This window comes from Trachurus trachurus, assembly GCF_905171665.1.
Source record: "Trachurus trachurus genome assembly, chromosome: 9".
NCBI lineage: Eukaryota > Metazoa > Chordata > Actinopteri > Carangiformes > Carangidae > Trachurus > Trachurus trachurus.
In genome coordinates this window covers 2,513,136-2,531,066 of record NC_139895.1, presented here as the reverse complement: position 1 = coordinate 2,531,066, position 17,931 = coordinate 2,513,136, and the positions used below count along the sequence as shown (strand labels likewise).

General features: G+C 42.3%; 1 protein-coding gene and 1 pseudogene across 2 annotated transcripts in view; one reads left to right on the top strand and one right to left on the bottom strand.

The window, feature by feature from the left end:
- The window catches only part of mfsd14bb (major facilitator superfamily domain containing 14Bb), a 32,074-nt gene extending 25,622 nt beyond the window's left edge, over window positions 1-6,452 (top strand). The window contains exons 11-12 of the mRNA XM_083979037.1: window positions 1,217-1,356; window positions 6,134-6,452. Coding sequence (XP_083835163.1) covers window positions 1,217-1,356; window positions 6,134-6,364 — 371 coding nt within the window. The 3' untranslated portion in view covers window positions 6,365-6,452. The remainder of the gene's footprint in view (window positions 1-1,216; window positions 1,357-6,133) is intronic.
- The window catches only part of LOC310991322 (NACHT, LRR and PYD domains-containing protein 3-like), a 271,452-nt pseudogene that overhangs the window by 96,473 nt on the left and 157,048 nt on the right, over window positions 1-17,931 (bottom strand). The gene's annotated exons all lie outside the window — the stretch shown is intronic.

Here is a 17,931-nt window from a genome sequence, read left to right as displayed (position 1 = left end):
GCATGAGAACAATAGTGACGGACGAGAGTTTCGCTATATATATCTACCTTTTCATGTTACTATATCGCCGTTTAAACTAATCTGATGTTTGTAAAGTTTATAAAACCAATGATTGGACAAACATTACTATTTACGTGTGCACATTTTTGTAATTAGTCATGGTTATCATAGATTAGCCGGGCTAACGGTTAGCTACCTGTTTAACTTTAATAACTCAGTGACTCAATAAACGCTCCATGAAAAAATATTTTCTCCAGCGGATATCTGAGTTCCAACATGACTGAGCTAACTGGAGTAGTTTCATGTCGTGTCCCACAACGGGAGGGTTTTAACAGCTGACGTCCTGATGTTAGCTTAGCTACCGCCTTTAGCTTAGCTACCGTTAGCTTAGCTACCGTTAGCTGTCCCTGTCAGCTGCAGCCACTGATGCTTTATAGACACCGTGATTCCCCCAAACTGAATAAATCCAACACATAGCAACACAAAACACACACACAGAAATAGTAATGTTTCTTCAATCATTTCAGATTTGTCTAAACGGTGATAGGGCGTGAAAAATATGATATATAGCTAAACTCTCGTTCATTACTATTGATCTCATTCAAATTACGTGCTGGTTTTCTACCCGGAAGTAGAATGTGAACAACAAGGAGATTCGGTCTATTCTGTCATGTTATTCTTAGTTATTCTGACTTTTTTTTTTTTTGCATTATTTCATTCATACATTCACACATGCCAGAATAGGTGCAAGGTTGGTCTTAAATTTCATTGGACGTGGTCTTAAAAAGTCTTAAATTTGAGTTGAAAAATTCTGGGGGTACCCTGTTGAGAATTTTATAAAATAGTAACGCAATAGTTACTTTTCCTGGTAATTACTTTCATCACGTTGTAACTTTTGGGGGAAAGTAACTAGTAACTATAACTAATACTGGTTAAAACTGCTAAAATAATTGCTGTCTGTGGTTCGATATGGGCTGAGGCAGTCATTTAGAAAAAAACAAAAAAAAGCTTGTAGCAACGTATTGGAAAAGAAAAAAAGAACTGTTCAGTCCTGGAACCGTGAATTTAGTTCAAAATGTAGAATTATGAACTTTGAACTAGTTCATTTTAAAATTTGTGAACTGAACTTTTCCAACTCTGGAGCCTCCGTCCGTCTGAGGGGAGGAGCCTACTGACCTGTGTGTGTGTCTCTGTGTGTGTGTGTGTGTGTGTGTAGGCGTGGTCCAGGGGATGATCACGGGGATCAGAGGTCTGTGTAACGGTCTGGGTCCGTGTCTCTACGGCTTCATCTTCTTCCTCTTCAACGTGGAGCTGAGCGACATCAGCCCCGTGTCGGGACGCAGCTCACCGGCAGAGGTACACACACACTACTACACACTACACTACTACACACTACACTACTACACACTACTACACACTACACTACTACACACTACACTACTACACACTACTACACACTACACTACTACACACTACTACACACTACTACACACTACACTACTACACACTACACTACTACACACTACTACACACTACACTACTACACACTACTACACACTACACTACTACACACTACACTACTACACACTACTACACACTACACTACTACACACTACACTACTACACACTACTACACACTACTACACACTACACTACTACACACTACTACACACTACACTACTACACACTACACTACTACACACTACTACACACTACACTACTACACACTACTACACACTACTACACACTACACTACTACACACTACACTACTACACACTACTACACACTACACTACTACACACTACTACACACTACACTACTACACACTACACTACTACACACTACTACACACTACACTACTACACACTACACTACTACACACTACTACACACTACTACACACTACACTACTACACACTACACTACTACACACTACTACACACTACACTACTACACACTACTACACACTACACTACTACACACTACTACACACTACACTACTACACACTACACTACTACACACTACTACACACTACACTACTACACACTACACTACTACACACTACTACACACTACACTACTACACACTACACTACTACACACTACTACACACTACACTACTACACACTACACTACTACACACTACTACACACTACACTACTACACACTACTACACACTACACTACTACACACTACTACACACTACACTACTACACACTACACTACTACACACTACTACACACTACACTACTACACACTACACTACTACACACTACTACACACTACACTACTACACACTACACTACTACACACTACTACACACTACACTACTACACACTACACTACTACACACTACTACACACTACACTACTACACACTACTACACACTACACTACTACACACTACTACACACTACACTACTACACACTACTACACACTACACTACTACACACTACTACACACTACACTACTACACACTACTACACACTACACTACTACACACTACTACACACTACACTACTACACACTACACTACTACACACTACTACACACTACACTACTACACACTACACTACTACACACTACTACACACTACACTACTACACACTACTACACACTACACTACTACACACTACTACACACTACACTACTACACACTACTACACACTACACTACTACACACTACTACACACTACACTACTACACACTACTACACACTACACTACTACACACTACTACACACTACACTACTACACACTACTACACACTACACTACTACACACTACTACACACTACACTACTACACACTACTACACACTACACTACTACACACTACACTACTACACACTACTACACACTACACTACTACACACTACACTACTACACACTACTACACACTACACTACTACACACTACACTACTACACACTACTACACACTACACTACTACACACTACACTACTACACACTACTACACACTACACTACTACACACTACTACACACTACACTACTACACACTACTACACACTACACTACTACACACTACACTACTACACACTACTACACACTACACTACTACACACTACACTACTACACACTACTACACACTACACTACTACACACTACACTACTACACACTACTACACACTACACTACTACACACTACACTACTACACACTACTACACACTACACTACTACACACTACTACACACTACACTACTACACACTACTACACACTACACTACTACACACTACTACACACTACACTACTACACACTACTACACACTACACTACTACACACTACTACACACTACACTACTACACACTACTACACACTACACTACTACACACTACACTACTACACACTACTACACACTACACTACTACACACTACACTACTACACACTACTACACACTACACTACTACACACTACACTACTACACACTACTACACACTACACTACTACACACTACACTACTACACACTACTACACACTACACTACTACACACTACACTACTACACACTACTACACACTACACTACTACACACTACTACACACTACACTACTACACACTACTACACACTACACTACTACACACTACACTACTACACACTACTACACACTACACTACTACACACTACACTACTACACACTACTACACACTACACTACTACACACTACACTACTACACACTACTACACACTACACTACTACACACTACTACACACTACTACACACTACTACACACTACTACACACTACACTACTACACACTACTACACACTACACTACTACACACTACTACACACTACACTACTACACACTACACTACTACACACTACTACACACTACACTACTACACACTACTACACACTACACTACTACACACTACTACACACTACACTACTACACACTACACTACTACACACTACTACACACTACACTACTACACACTACTACACACTACACTACTACACACTACTACACACTACACTACTACACACTACTACACACTACACTACTACACACTACTACACACTACACTACTACACACTACTACACACACACTACTACACACTACACTACTACACACTACTACACACTACACTACTACACACTACTACACACTACACTACTACACACTACTACACACTACACTACTACACACTACTACACACTACACTACTACACACTACTACACACACACTACTACACACTACACTACTACACACTACTACACACTACACTACTACACACTACTACACACTACACTACTACACACTACTACACACTACACTACTACACACTACTACACACACACTACTACACACTACACTACTACACACTACTACACACACACTACTACTAGGGGTTGCACAGACTAGTCGACTTTACTGCTCCACAATGACGTTTTCAGCTTGACGTCGACTAGTCGCTGATCATGTGACAGTACAAGAGGAGCGGCTTGAAACAACAGCTGAGTGGCTGAATGAAAAAAATACGAGCGCCGTCAAGCTGGATAGAACGAGCACGTACCAGACAGGAAGTCAGGCACAGAAAAGGCGAGAGAATCCGGTCAATTTTCAAAATAAAATAAATGATGATTAAGTTTGCTTGTCCGTCTATAAATATTTGTCAGTTGCGTCTGCACACAAGACACATCCATACAGCGCTAGAGACAGACCTGTGTGTGTGTGTGGAAAACCGAGTAGCTACAGACGGGTCGATATGACCGGCGTGGAGAGAGAAGCTGCTGCCTGACACCAGCCAAGCGCCTGTGAGGCGCTGCGCTTCCGCGTGTCCGGGCTGCCGGCAATTAAAAAAAAAAAAACTCCACTCATATCGACAGCTTTACGTCGCGCACAACAACAACCAACAACAGCAACAACCAACCAGAAAAAAAGTGTGAGTGAGCAGGACTGTGATGGTGACGAGGCCTGTGTGTCGTTTTTCTCCCTAATTGTTTAACGGACATTAGCTACAGTATTATATCTTTTGCACTTGTATAGGAGTAGCCTATGTTACAAAACAACAAACTGATTTACAGCTTGTTGTTTATAGGCTAAAGCTGCTGTTCTGTGGACTAATTTCTGTGCATGAGCGTCAGTCAGTGAATACAGATTGTTAAAAAGCATTTCCCTCCTCCTGTGATTTATGATGGGAAAAATATGAATGACGTCATCAGCGACTAGTCGACGTCGACTCGACTTTCATAACATTAGAGTCGACTTTTAAAAACCTGAAGTCGTGCAACCCCTAACTACTACACATTCACACACTCACCTCCTCCTCCTCCTCCTCCTCCCTCCTCTTCATTTCATTTCATTTATTGTTTATTTGCTGAGGACAATGCACATTAATGAATCACGTCATGTAAATTCCGGATTTAGCTCGGAGCTAATTTCCATCCGTAGTCTTCACATTTAAAAGCGGACAGACATACCTTCAAAGAGATAACAGTAGGACGCTAGCTGCATAAGAGAAGACATAGTAATAGCAGCAGTTACAACAATGAGAGAACAGGGAGCAACCTGCATAAATATAAAGGAGGAGCAGCAGCATTTGTAGCAATACAAACAATAGGAAATGAGAAGACAGGTAACAATGCCATGTAGCTCCATGGTAACTCCTCCTCCTCCTTCTCCTTCTCCTCCCTCTCCCTCCTCTTCATCCTCCTTCTCCTCTTCCTCTCTCCTCCTCCTCCTCCTCCTCTCTCCTCCTCCTCCTCCTCCTCCTCCTTCTCCTCTTCCTCTCTCCTCCTCCTCCTCATCTTCATCCTCCTCCCTGCTCTTCCTCCTCCTCCTCCCTCTCCCTCCTCTTCATCCTCCTCCCTGCTCTTCCTCCTTCTCCTCCTCCTTCTCCTCTTCCTCCTCCACCTCATCCTCCTCTCTCCTCCTCCTCCTCCTCCTCCTCTCTCCTCCTTCTCCTCCTCCTTCTCCTCTTCCTCCTCCACCTCATCCTCCTCCTCCTTCTCCTCCTGCCTCATCTTCATCCTCCTCCCTCCTCCTCCCCTTTCTCCCTCCTCCTCTTCCTCCTCTCTTCACACACACACACACACACACACACACACACACACACACACACAGGGATGTAGCTCCATGGTAACTGTTCTTCTCCTCTCCTCTGTAGAAGTCCGTCATCCCCGGTCCTCCCTTCCTGTTCGGAGCGTGCGCCGTCGTGTTCGCGCTCATCGTGGCCGTCTTCATCCCGGAGCACCATCGCCTTGACGACATCAAGACCTGCTCCGCGCGCAAGGCCGGCGGCGGCGGCGGCGGCTTGCACGCTCTGAACGGCGCTCTGGCCACGCCCACCAGCGACGCCGAGGACATCGAGCCGCTGCTGCAGGACAGCAGCATGTGACTGACGGCCGGCTCGGCCAATCGGAGCGCTGCTCGCCACCGCTCGGCCAATCGGAGCGCTGCTCGCCACCACCCGGCCAATCGGAGCGCTGCTCACCACCACCCGGCCGGCTCGGCCAATCGGAGCGCTGCTCGCCACCACCCGGCCGGCTCGGCCAATCGGAGCGCTGCTCGCCACCACCCGGCCAATCGGAGCGCTGCTCGCCACCACCCGGCCCTTTCACAATAAACCGACTTCAACTTTTATTTTTAGAATATTTTATTTAGTTCCCTCTCATCAGAGTCGCGAGACGCACGGCGGCAACCACGCTGACGAGCCGGCGTCGGCACGGCAACCACAGTGACGCTCATTAACACAAATCATTCTCCTCCTTTTCATCATCGCAGCACCTGCACAGGTGACTGGGACAGGCCGACCAAAGGGCTTTAAACTGGTCTGAACTGGTCTGATCTGGTCTAAACTGGTCTAAACTGGTCTGAACTGGTCTGATCTGGTCTGAACTGGTCTGATCGGGTCTGAACTGGTCTAAACTGGTCTGAACTGGTCTGATCGGGTCTAAACTGGTCTGATCGGGTCTAAACTGGTCTAAACTGGTCTGAACTGGTCTGATCGGGTCTAAACTGGTCTGATCTGGTCTAAACTGGTCTATTCTGGTCTGATCGGGTCTGAACTGGTCTAAACTGGTCTGATATGGTCTGAACTGGTCTGATCCGGTTTGGTTCAGAGCAGAAAAACCTGATTTCAACTGTTGAAAAAACCAAAACTCTTATTTTGAAAGTCACGTGTTGACGTCGCTGAGAGAAAACCTTTTTTTTTATATATTTCTGAACTCGATCAGGAACTTTAATCATGAACTAAATCAATAACCGATTAATCAATTCAGACGGTTTCTTTGTTTTTCGTTTTTACAGAAATCCAAATCTCCAGTTTGTTTAGTTTTTTCTCCGTCAGTCTGGTTGTCGCCTCGTCACTCCACTGACTCCACCCGTCATCAGGGCGTCAGAGGTCAGAGGTCAGGAAACCCGACGCTCCGACTCGCTGCACAGCTGTGGACCAGATGTTTCACTACCATGACGACGATGACGATGATGTCATCCTCTGTGGGTGGAGTCAGGTGTGTTGTTGGATTTCGGTTGCCTGTGTGTGTGTGTGTGTTGCGGTGGGTGGAGTCGTCACCATGACAACCACCACACGACAGTCCCACCGAGCTGTGACATCATCATCATCATCATCATCAATGTCAGGTGTTTGTCTGTCTGTTGTTACAGCAGCACATCACAATTTCCTACGCAGCGCCGGGGTCCTTAAACGTTTCATAATGAATAGTTTGTTGATGTGTTTAAAGGGATAGTTCAACATTTTGGCAAATTGGCTATTACCATAATCCCTATAGTCATAGCAGTAGGTTCGCTACCTTTAATTGTTGGTGCAAGCTGTTTTTAGAGGGAAATTCATGCAAAACCGCTGATGCACGTTGCCTTCAGGGACAGTTTTTCATCATCAGTCTCTGTATTTCCCTCTAAAACAACTCTGTGTGGTAACGTTGTGTTATTATCTCATAGCGTGGTGAATGTGCAGCTCACAACTTGTCCACCAGAGCGTTGTGGAGTTGTTGGATTGTGTATTTGATGAGTTTGATGAGATTGAAACCAAGAAATCCCATAATGAGCCTCCGTAGCGTAGCTCTGAGCAGCTCACGGCTCTGCTCCGCCGTTCTAAAAACAGCTTGCACCGACAATTAAAGGTGATGAACCTACTGCTATGACTATAGGGATTATGGTGATGGGCCAATTTGCCAAAATGTTGAACTATCCCTTTAAAGGAGCAGAGCGTGACCTCATCTTCCTCCTCCTGTTTAAATACTTGAAGTTGTTGTTCAGTCTCCTCCCCTCCCTCCCCACCCGCCTCCTCCTCCCCGTCAGGCAGATCAAGCGCTCCAAGTTCCTGAAACAGTGAACGCAGCGTCGAAGAACCAAATGGTGCCATTTTACTTTTTCTTTTTCTTTTTTTACCTGTTGCCTTTTTGTTGTTGTTGTTGTTGTTCTGAGGAGTTCAAACCTCCACATTCCAGAGAGACGACTCGTCATCAAACGCATCACAACCCCCCCATCCCAAAAAAAGAAAAACAACCACGGACTCAGACTCCAGAGTGATGGCGTCACGTGGCTCTTGAAAGCATCGTTGAGGGCCTGAGTGTCTGTTACTTCAACACTGCAGATGTTGCTTCAGCCTCACATCTGTCGCTACCGTTTATTAGAGTCACTGGAATAAGAGAGTAAGGACAGCATCGGTCTAATGGCAGCGCCTCCTGGTGGAGGAATATGGGTTTTGCAAAAGCGCCCAAGAACTGACATCTCTGCATTGTTGGTGAATGAGCAAGTGTGGTGTTTTCAATAATTTAAGGACATTTATAGATCACCCACGTTAATAGCATCATTGAGGATCCTTTACAGATAAACATTAACACATAAAGTTCCTCCAATTTAAACAAGCTTTGTAAATGTTCTGGTAATGATCTGTTCTTTGCTTTAAACAAATTATAAGTATAATTTGATATGACCAAGACACCTAAAAACAAAAACACGGCCGTTTTCATCAATTTACAAGCAAGTGGGCAACACACATACATTGGAGTGAATGAGTTTTCTGGGCGCTTTTGCAATACCCACATCCTGCCACTAGGGGGCGCAAAACCCTTAAACCCTTAAACCCTTACCACGGGAGTCAATGGTGGTGTCGTTACTCTCTTTTCCAGTGCTCTACCGTTTATAACCGTTACTGTCAGTGTCAGACATGTTGCATTCGAGGGACATCCGGCGTTGTGGGGGAAATAGAAGTTCCTCCTTGAATGCAGCGGGAGGTTTTTTTATTATTATTATTCATCATCTCATCACTTCCTGTTTCCTGTTTGGTTTCTCTCTCTCTCTCTGAAGATGTCAAACAAACGCAGACGGACTCTCACTCGGTCTATTTTTCTACAGTCGGTCTGAACTGAAGCCCTGCACAGTTGTTACTGAATGTCCCTGAATGCATCACGTTGTTATGAACTCGTAATCCCGTTAATCTGTGTTTCTCATGACGGACCGAGCTCGTTTCTCATCCTGACGCTGCTGCGTTCACGTCTCACCGGTCGATCCGCTTTCAGTACCGGTTGTTGTCCCGATCTGATCCCAGGTCCTTTTTTTTTAAAAATATTGATCATCAGCTGATCACGGTATAGGACGAATCTCCTTGTTGTTTACAACTACTTCCTGGTAGAAAACCAGCATGAGAACAATAGTGACGGACGAGAGTTTCGCTATATATATCTAATTTTTCCTGTCACTATATCACCGTTTAGACTAATCTGATGTTTGTAAAGTTTATAAAACCAATGATTGGACAAACATTTCTATTTCTGTGTGCACATTTTTGTAATTAGTCATGGTTATCATAGATTAGCTGGGCTAACGGTTAGCTACCTGTTTAACTTTAATAACTCAGTGACTCAATAAACGGTCCATGAAAAAATATTTTCTCCAGCGGATATCTGAGTTCCAACATGACTGAGCTAACTGGAGTAGTTTCATGTCGTGTCCCACAACGGGAGGGTTTTAACAGCTGACGTCCTGGTGTTAGCTTAGCTACCGCTGTTAGCTTAGCTACCGTTAGCTTAGCTACCGTTAGCTGTCCCTGTCAGCTGCTGATGCTTTCTAGACACTGTGATTCCCCCAAACTGAATAAATACAACACATAGCAACACAAAACACACACACAGAAATAGTAATGTTTCTTCAATCATTTCAGATTTGTCTAAACAGTGATAGGGCGTGAAAAATATGATATATAGCTAAACTCTCGTTCGTTACTATTGATCTAATTCAAATGGCGTGCTGGTTTTCTACCAGGAAGTAGAATGTAAACAACAAGGAGATTCGGTCTATTGATTATGGGCTGTCGACATCACACGACGGCAAAGCTCTGGTTTAAGTTACTGATCTAATGGTTTACCACGACGCATCACGATGCCTTCGCGGTTGTGGCGTCGAGGAGTCACCAGAGGAGTTTTTTACAAGAGGAGTTTAAATCTTCCGGTGGGACTTGAAGGCAGCAACCATCTGTTACCGTGGCGACGACGGCAACAGCGAACCTCGGGGGGCCGCCGCCGTGTTACTGAAGCTTTTTACAAACAAAATTTTTTCTACGTGGTCACTTCTCTTGTGAGGATGAATCTTTTTATTTTAGCCGACGACGACGAAGAGACGAGCGAGCTAACGAGCGAGCGGCGGGCGGCGTGGTGCGTTCAGGCGCTCCCTCTCTTCCTCCGTGTAGCTACAACATGATGCAGAACGTTTGCCGATTGCTGCACTTTACTTTCTCTTGAACGTGTGCCTCTAATCATTCTCCATGTTCATATCTGTTTTTATAGAGAAACAAAGAGACGCTGAACGACGTCCACGTGTTGTGCGTTTGCTTTCTTTTATCTTATCAAGAACATAATTTTGAATAATATCTATGATAATGAGAATAATAAGAATAATAATGGTAATAAAGAGAAATATATGGACTTTGACTTCTGGACTTCCTCGTCTTATTTCAACTGGATTCATGTTTTTTTTTTAATAATAATTTTTGTCTGTTTTTCTGAGTATTTTTTTCGGGTTTTTTTTTATTGAGATTTCAAATTCCCGTGAGAAGCTTCCACCTGCAAGTAACGAAGGACTGATTGATTTCAAAATAAAGGTGGTAGCCTACGTCAGACAGAGCGACTCTCTCTGAGGTGGAGTTCTGTAATAACAGGTCGTCTCCTTTTAAATATAAATTTGAATTTACAGGGAACACAGTGAAAACAAGAAACATGAGGGGGCTTTTACTTTGAAAATCTACATCACCTTGCAAATTATGCAACTGAATCCGTTTTGGAAAGGTGACCTTTATTTTGAAATCAGTCCTGATAGCAGTTTCAGTTTATTCATTTATACATTTCTGGGGCTGAAATAGAGAGCCTAAGCGGAAGCAGGAAGTAACGGCGCCATGGGACCTCAACTCTGAAAAACTCGCCATTCAAATGAATGAGACTGAAAGTTTTATTTCGTGATCCGATTGAATTGCGCCATGAGAAAAAAATATGTCCTCTACCTGTTTAAAACATCACGTTTCATGAAGAGAAATCAGCCGTTTATCGTAAAACGGCAACAGAAGAATGTATTTTGTGTAAAGACCGCTCCACGGACTACAGATCTGTGTCCCACAGAAAATACGTCACCAACTGACACGGGAAAGGGCGGCATTTGGTGTGTGACGTCACCTACGCGACTTGTAGTCTTTCTGGTTACAGATTCTTCCGAATTTTATTTTACAATAGTTATACAACAAACTGCTGATTTCTCGGGATGAAACGTGATGTTTTAAACAGGTAGAGGACATATTTTTTTCTCATGGCACAATTCAAACGGATCACGAAATAAAATTTTCAGTCCCGTTCATTTGAATGGAGACTTTTTCAGAGTTGAGGTCCCATGGTGACCGTTACTTCCTGCTTCCGCTTAGGCTCTCTATACACCTCACCTCGTTGTTTCTTTCACAAACACAAGTTACTCACACTTCCTTTAAGACAACTCAACGCAAAATACCCAGAGTAGCAGTATTTCAAAAGGACAGTGGTATTCAAATGAAAGCGCTATGAGAACATTCACCCTTTAATATAAAAAAAAGAAATAAATGAACTTAAAGGACAATTCCGGGCAAATTCAACTCAGGCTGTATGTTCCTAACATTTTAGGTCTAAAAGAAGGAATCTGAAGATTTTCAGTTTAATTGCTCCTGTTTTGCGGTAGTTGTGTCTGTCCCCGCATCGCCACGGCAGCAATGAATGGGAGCGGATTGAAGTTCTGCTGCTTAGGCTGTTTCCATCCCTCAAAGCCACAGACAGCGTCAGGTGGAGACTCAAACATGCAGCCAGAAGTTTATTTACTTCAACAAGCCGACATGTTTGTAAAACTAGATCTAATTCAAAGTCTGGCGGAGTCGAGACCCAAGTTGACGCTCGGTGTGTTCAGGTGCAGTGGGAAGCTCCCGTTTGTGTCATAAACACAGGAACATCAACTCTGGACTTGCTTGAAGTAAATAAACTTCTGGCTGCATGTTTGAGTCGCCATCTGACGCTGTCTGTGGCTTTGAGGGATGGAAACAGCCTAAGCAGCAGAACTTCAATCCGCTCCCATTCATCGCTGCCGTGGCGACGCGGGGACAGACACAACTACCGCAAAACAGGAGACATTAAACTGAAAATCTTCAGATTCCTTCTTTTAGACCTAAAATGTTAGGAACATACAGCCCCGAGTTGAATTTGCCCGGAATTGTCCTTTAAAATCTTCTTTTTAGGAAAGAAAAGTAACTTGAATGTTCTGTTTCAGTTAATTGTCCTTCAGTTCAGGGAGTATTTCACATAATGGAAACACCACAGTATATCAAGTGCTATCGGATTACTCTGAAAAACAGGGAAAAAAATATTTAAAAAACCAAATTACTCAAGTGAATGTGATCCGCTTCTGTAGTTCCAGACGTCCTGCTCTTTGTCATGTTTCCTCCTTCGTTAAAAATGTTTCTGAACTTTCACATCATCAGTAGCAGGTCCTGTGATGACATTTTAGGGTTTTTGGAGACTTAATTCTTTAAGCATCTTGTGGTCTGTTGTAACTCCACTTATAGACTTTTTTTTTCCAGACGGGGAAACGGCTGATTTCAAATAGTTTTAAGATCTTTAAAAAAATAAAAAAAACCTTTGTCAGACTGATAAGCTGCTACAATCTCCTTTGTGTAAGGTGCTGCTAGGCTATGTTAGATTAATAACTAACTAATAAATAAATAAATAACTCATACATTGTTTCAAATGGGGTAAATAATCTCACAGTGTAATCAGGAAAATTCAAGAAAATCATTTGTAAACCAGAATTTAAAACGTTTCAATAATAAAAAAAATAAGAGCAAAAACATGGACACAAAATACAGCTCAAATAGACTATGACTTTTTTTTACGTGTATTTTTTTTTTCCTTGACAAAAGGGCACTTTGGGCATCAAGAGGCAAAGTTTACCGTTTACAAACATGTCGTCTTTCTTGAAGGTAACAAACCCCTCGGTGGATGTTTGAACACATCTGACGTTGTCTGGTTTTGTGGGATGATTTAATGAATGAATGAATTTCCTGTGAAGGATTAATAAAGTACCCAACCATCAATCAATCAATCAATCAATCAATCAACAGCCTACAGCCAACAGCCTAGGAAACATTCACAAGAAAATCTAAACATTCATTCTGTTAGAGCTGAAATATTAGAAACGTGTCATTCCCCCTCTCTCTACCTCTGGAAAAGAAAAAACTCGCAACACTGCACAAACTCAGCGCAATAATTTATTTTTAAGTGACGTAGGCTACGTTTCGAGCCGAAATAGAAAGTTCTCTGCCTCCCCATTTCCTGTCTCTCTTCACTATACTACAGTATTAAAGGCAATAAATAGCCCAAAAAATATATAGGCCTATTAAAAAAAAAGCAATGGTTCTCAAAGTGGACCCCAAACTTTGTCTTGAAATTTAAAGCAGAAGTAAGTGGTCCGGTCGTTTTCGCTAATGCTGCGTTCCAGGCAGGCTTTTGAAATCGTAAATTACAGCTTCAAGTCACAACTTACGACTTTGTAGCGTTCCAGGCAACCCACTCGTGTTTTTCCGACCTGTTTTACCGGTGAAAGTCACTATAACGGCCACTCGTAACTTCTGACCCGTGAACTCGTACCAGATCGAACTGGTACGACTTCACGGTCGGAAAAATACGAGTTTCCTTGAACGCACCATAACAGTCCTCGTCCCTACGTCACCACATTCACGGCGTCCCTTGGCTGCACACACTAGTCTGGGGCCGTTGACCCGCTGTTTTGGGAAGGAAACGGATCCAGGGCGAGAGAGACAGACCTTTCCTTCAAAATAAAAGCACCAAGCTAATAAAATGCGGTAAAACTCTTTAATTTAAGGAATATAATTTACAAGAAAGTCCCCGAGCCATTAAGTTAACATTTCGCTTTTATTGTATTGCAAGTTAATGTTTATTTTATAAGTTTTATGTTGGTGAACACTTTTATTTTGGTGAATCTGGTGATTTCGGTATCCGCTACAGACAGGAACCAGAATGCAGACTAATTCAGAGGTAACGGACACCAGGCTCTTCGCTTGTCTGAAGAGCCTGGTGATGCGAGGCTAGCACACACAGCCCTGCATGCTGTTCTCTCTCCTCATTGGATAAAAACTGTAGGATACGATAAATGTTTTCTCCTCGGCTCAGAGCAGAGCAGAGGGACTGACAGACCCGTGTTTCAGTCCAAACACTCTATGTAAGTGATTGCTGTCGGAAGATACAACTATTTAAGACTTATATTAACACAAATATATCACTTACTTCTGCTTTAAACACTTTTTTCTGGAATTTCAATTTTTTTTTTTTGAGAAATTTTACCACTTTTTTCTAGAATTGTTCTTTTTTTTCTTTTTCTTAATTTTACCACTTTTTACTAGGACATTTTTAACTTCAAAATCAAAAATCATTCCAATTTTTACTAGAATTCTTTAAAAACGTTTTTTGTTTTAGAATTTCTACAATTTTTTTCTAGAGATGAAAACGTTTTTGAAATACCACACTGACCAGCCCTAACCCTAACAACATTTCATTACATTACTAACCTGCCTTACTGTTTTATTTTGTTGTTTTTTTATTATGATCAATGAGTTACAAGCTCTTATTTTGAAATGCCACACTGACGAGCCCCTGCAGACTTCACGGGGACGCCCCCGTTTCTAGGCAACAGTCTGCTGTCGGAGGACTCGTGGTAGGTTGACTTGTATTGGTCTGTTCATATAACTTTATATTTGATGGGTAAAGTGCAGTTTATTTCTCTTACACGTGAAGCTCTGCTCCAGACAACAACTGCTGATGTTCTGTGATGAAGCTGAGTGAGATACACGAGGAGTAAACTGTTAATGTGGCTGTTCGGTAGCTTTGTTAGCTCAGTGTTAGCTTGTTGTGGCTAATCCTAGCGGCGTAGCTGTTTAACAGGCAGTTTTGTTTTGCTCCTGTGTGTTTTATCCTGAGCTGTGACTGTGAGGTCTGGTGGAGAGATATTTTTCCTTTCTTCATAACCAGATACTAATAAAGTTGCATCATAGTGACTGTCCTGAGGGGGTTTCTCCAGAAAGCGGGTTATGTGAAAACTCAGAGTAAGTTAAAGGGGAACTAAACCCCTCAGTTTTGGATGACGTGCTCTAAGCTTGAAATTCAAAAAATGCCTTGATTATGGGCGGGACTCCATGAGCACTCTCCGATCCCCCCTCCCCCTTGCGCCCCATTCACACCCGCGAAATCACACAAAAGAGAAAAAAAAGTAATAAACACACATCAACACTTCTGCTAGCGCTAACGAGCTACTAACGAGCTACTCTAACAGCACTAGTAGCGTGGACACTACTAGGAGAGGACGCCAGAGCCGTGACACAGCATCTACAGCTGATCCGCCGGCTCGTTAGCTCGTTAACGGCTCGTTAGCGCCAGCGGCGGCCGCACTAACGATTCCCATTCAGGCAGCTGTTAGCAGCCGTTAGCCGCAGCAGAGCAGCTAGAGTGCCTAGCAACCGTTAGCTGCAGGCAGCAGCCGGTGCTGATTGGTCGGGGAGCTGGTGGACGGTGACGAAAGCTGCCACCAAAACGTCATCTGCCTCCATCTCAGCCAATAGAAAAATTTGATTGTAATAGCCGTGTTTCAACCCATAGAGGGCAGTCACTCTACATTTTTACTACAAAATACACCGAATTGAAATATTTTGACTAAAATGTCAAAAGTTGGACCAGAATCAACTGACAACACTACCTTATACCCAGATATATTTGTTTTCAGCAGAAAAAAGTGGTTTAGGGGTTTAGTTCCTCTTAAACCCTGAGATGATGGAAACTCTGTCCTTTCCTTCTCAGTCCCATCATGTTGAAGCAGAAATAATTCACATAGTTTTACTTCAACAGCAGCAAAATGTAGATTCATTTAGACGAGCTCTCGTTCCCTGAGCCCAACGGTGCCGCTTCAATATCAGGCTACATCATCGCTGACATGCTCTCAGATCCTCTTCGCATTTTTTTTTTTATCACATTGCAGATTAATCAATCACCTTCCAGCAGCCAGAAAAAAGAGAAATAGGCTAACTCACATTTCACTTGGTTTTCTTTTCCCACAGATATAGGTTAATTAGCTAACCATAAGTAGGCATATTTGTATTTCATAGCCTATTATATTTTGTCCACCAAAGCAATTTCATGTTTCTAATTTGCTGTCGCATATAAGATAAGATTAAATTACTTCTAGTTCAATCTGTAGTTATATTATAGTAAGTGAGACTGATGTGTGTTAATCAGCATGTTGGTGCTAATATACACGTTGAAATATCCACTGAATTAACTTTTACCTTGAATATGAATAAAACTAAAGTGAGGAGCCATCACAAGACTGTTTTCATATTTCATTTTCAGCTGACTGCATTTAAATAAAATAAAATAAAATAAAATACCGGTACCATAAAATAAAATAAAACACCAAACAACATCCGACCACTTCCTCAATATTAAAAGAAAGTGATGTTAAATTCAAAATGAAAAGACGACTCAGTGATTGTTACCTTTTTTTCAGAACAAGTCTGCTTCCTGTTTTCTCCCCTGTTGCCATGGTGAATCACAATATCGGAGCTCCATTGATGATGGCTTTTTACTAGTCGTCAGACACGAGCTCAACGTACTCAGAGTCGCCTTACCTAACTCAGATCAGCTGTTCTGGAACTGAAAAACTATACACAACGCATAAACCGCTAGAGGACATACACTGTGTTTTATTTACAAACAACTGAAATCCCATGGTCGTACAATGAACAGGTACAGCTGAGAAACTCATTACAGACAACCAATATAAACAGTCAAACATCCATAAGAATAATATGTTACTGAAGCAGACAGAAAATCAGCAGAACAGAAATAAGAGAATCCAATATAAAGAGCACGTTGTTGTTCAGCCTGATCACAGCGCCCCCTTTTGACTGATCATTGTCAACATTTACCTGAAACAAACTGACATTAAGCTGCTGTTCATTCACAGGCATTTATCTCTGTAAAAACAAACATGGCTGTTTGATTATTTAGAGATAAACTTTCTCTTCTGATAATATTTTACCCCAGGTCGCTGATCCCATTCACTGTGAGGAATCTGTGGACGTTGGAACAAAGTCACAGAGAAAATGTCTTTGGATTCAGATGGGCAGAGACTGAGCTGTGACCACAGCGCCACCTGCTGACACTACTCTAAACAGACAGAAATCTTCATCTAGGTGAGTTTTTGTTTCCTGTTTGTACATGAAATGTTTGTGTTTTTCTTTGGCGAGGGAAGCTTAAATCATTGGTCACAACAAAATGTAGTTTTCTTAATAAATCGAGTGACTTCCCGTTAAGATCTGTGACCCTTTGGTCCCTGGACACTCAATGAAATCTTTGCATTAAAGTAAAGAAAGAA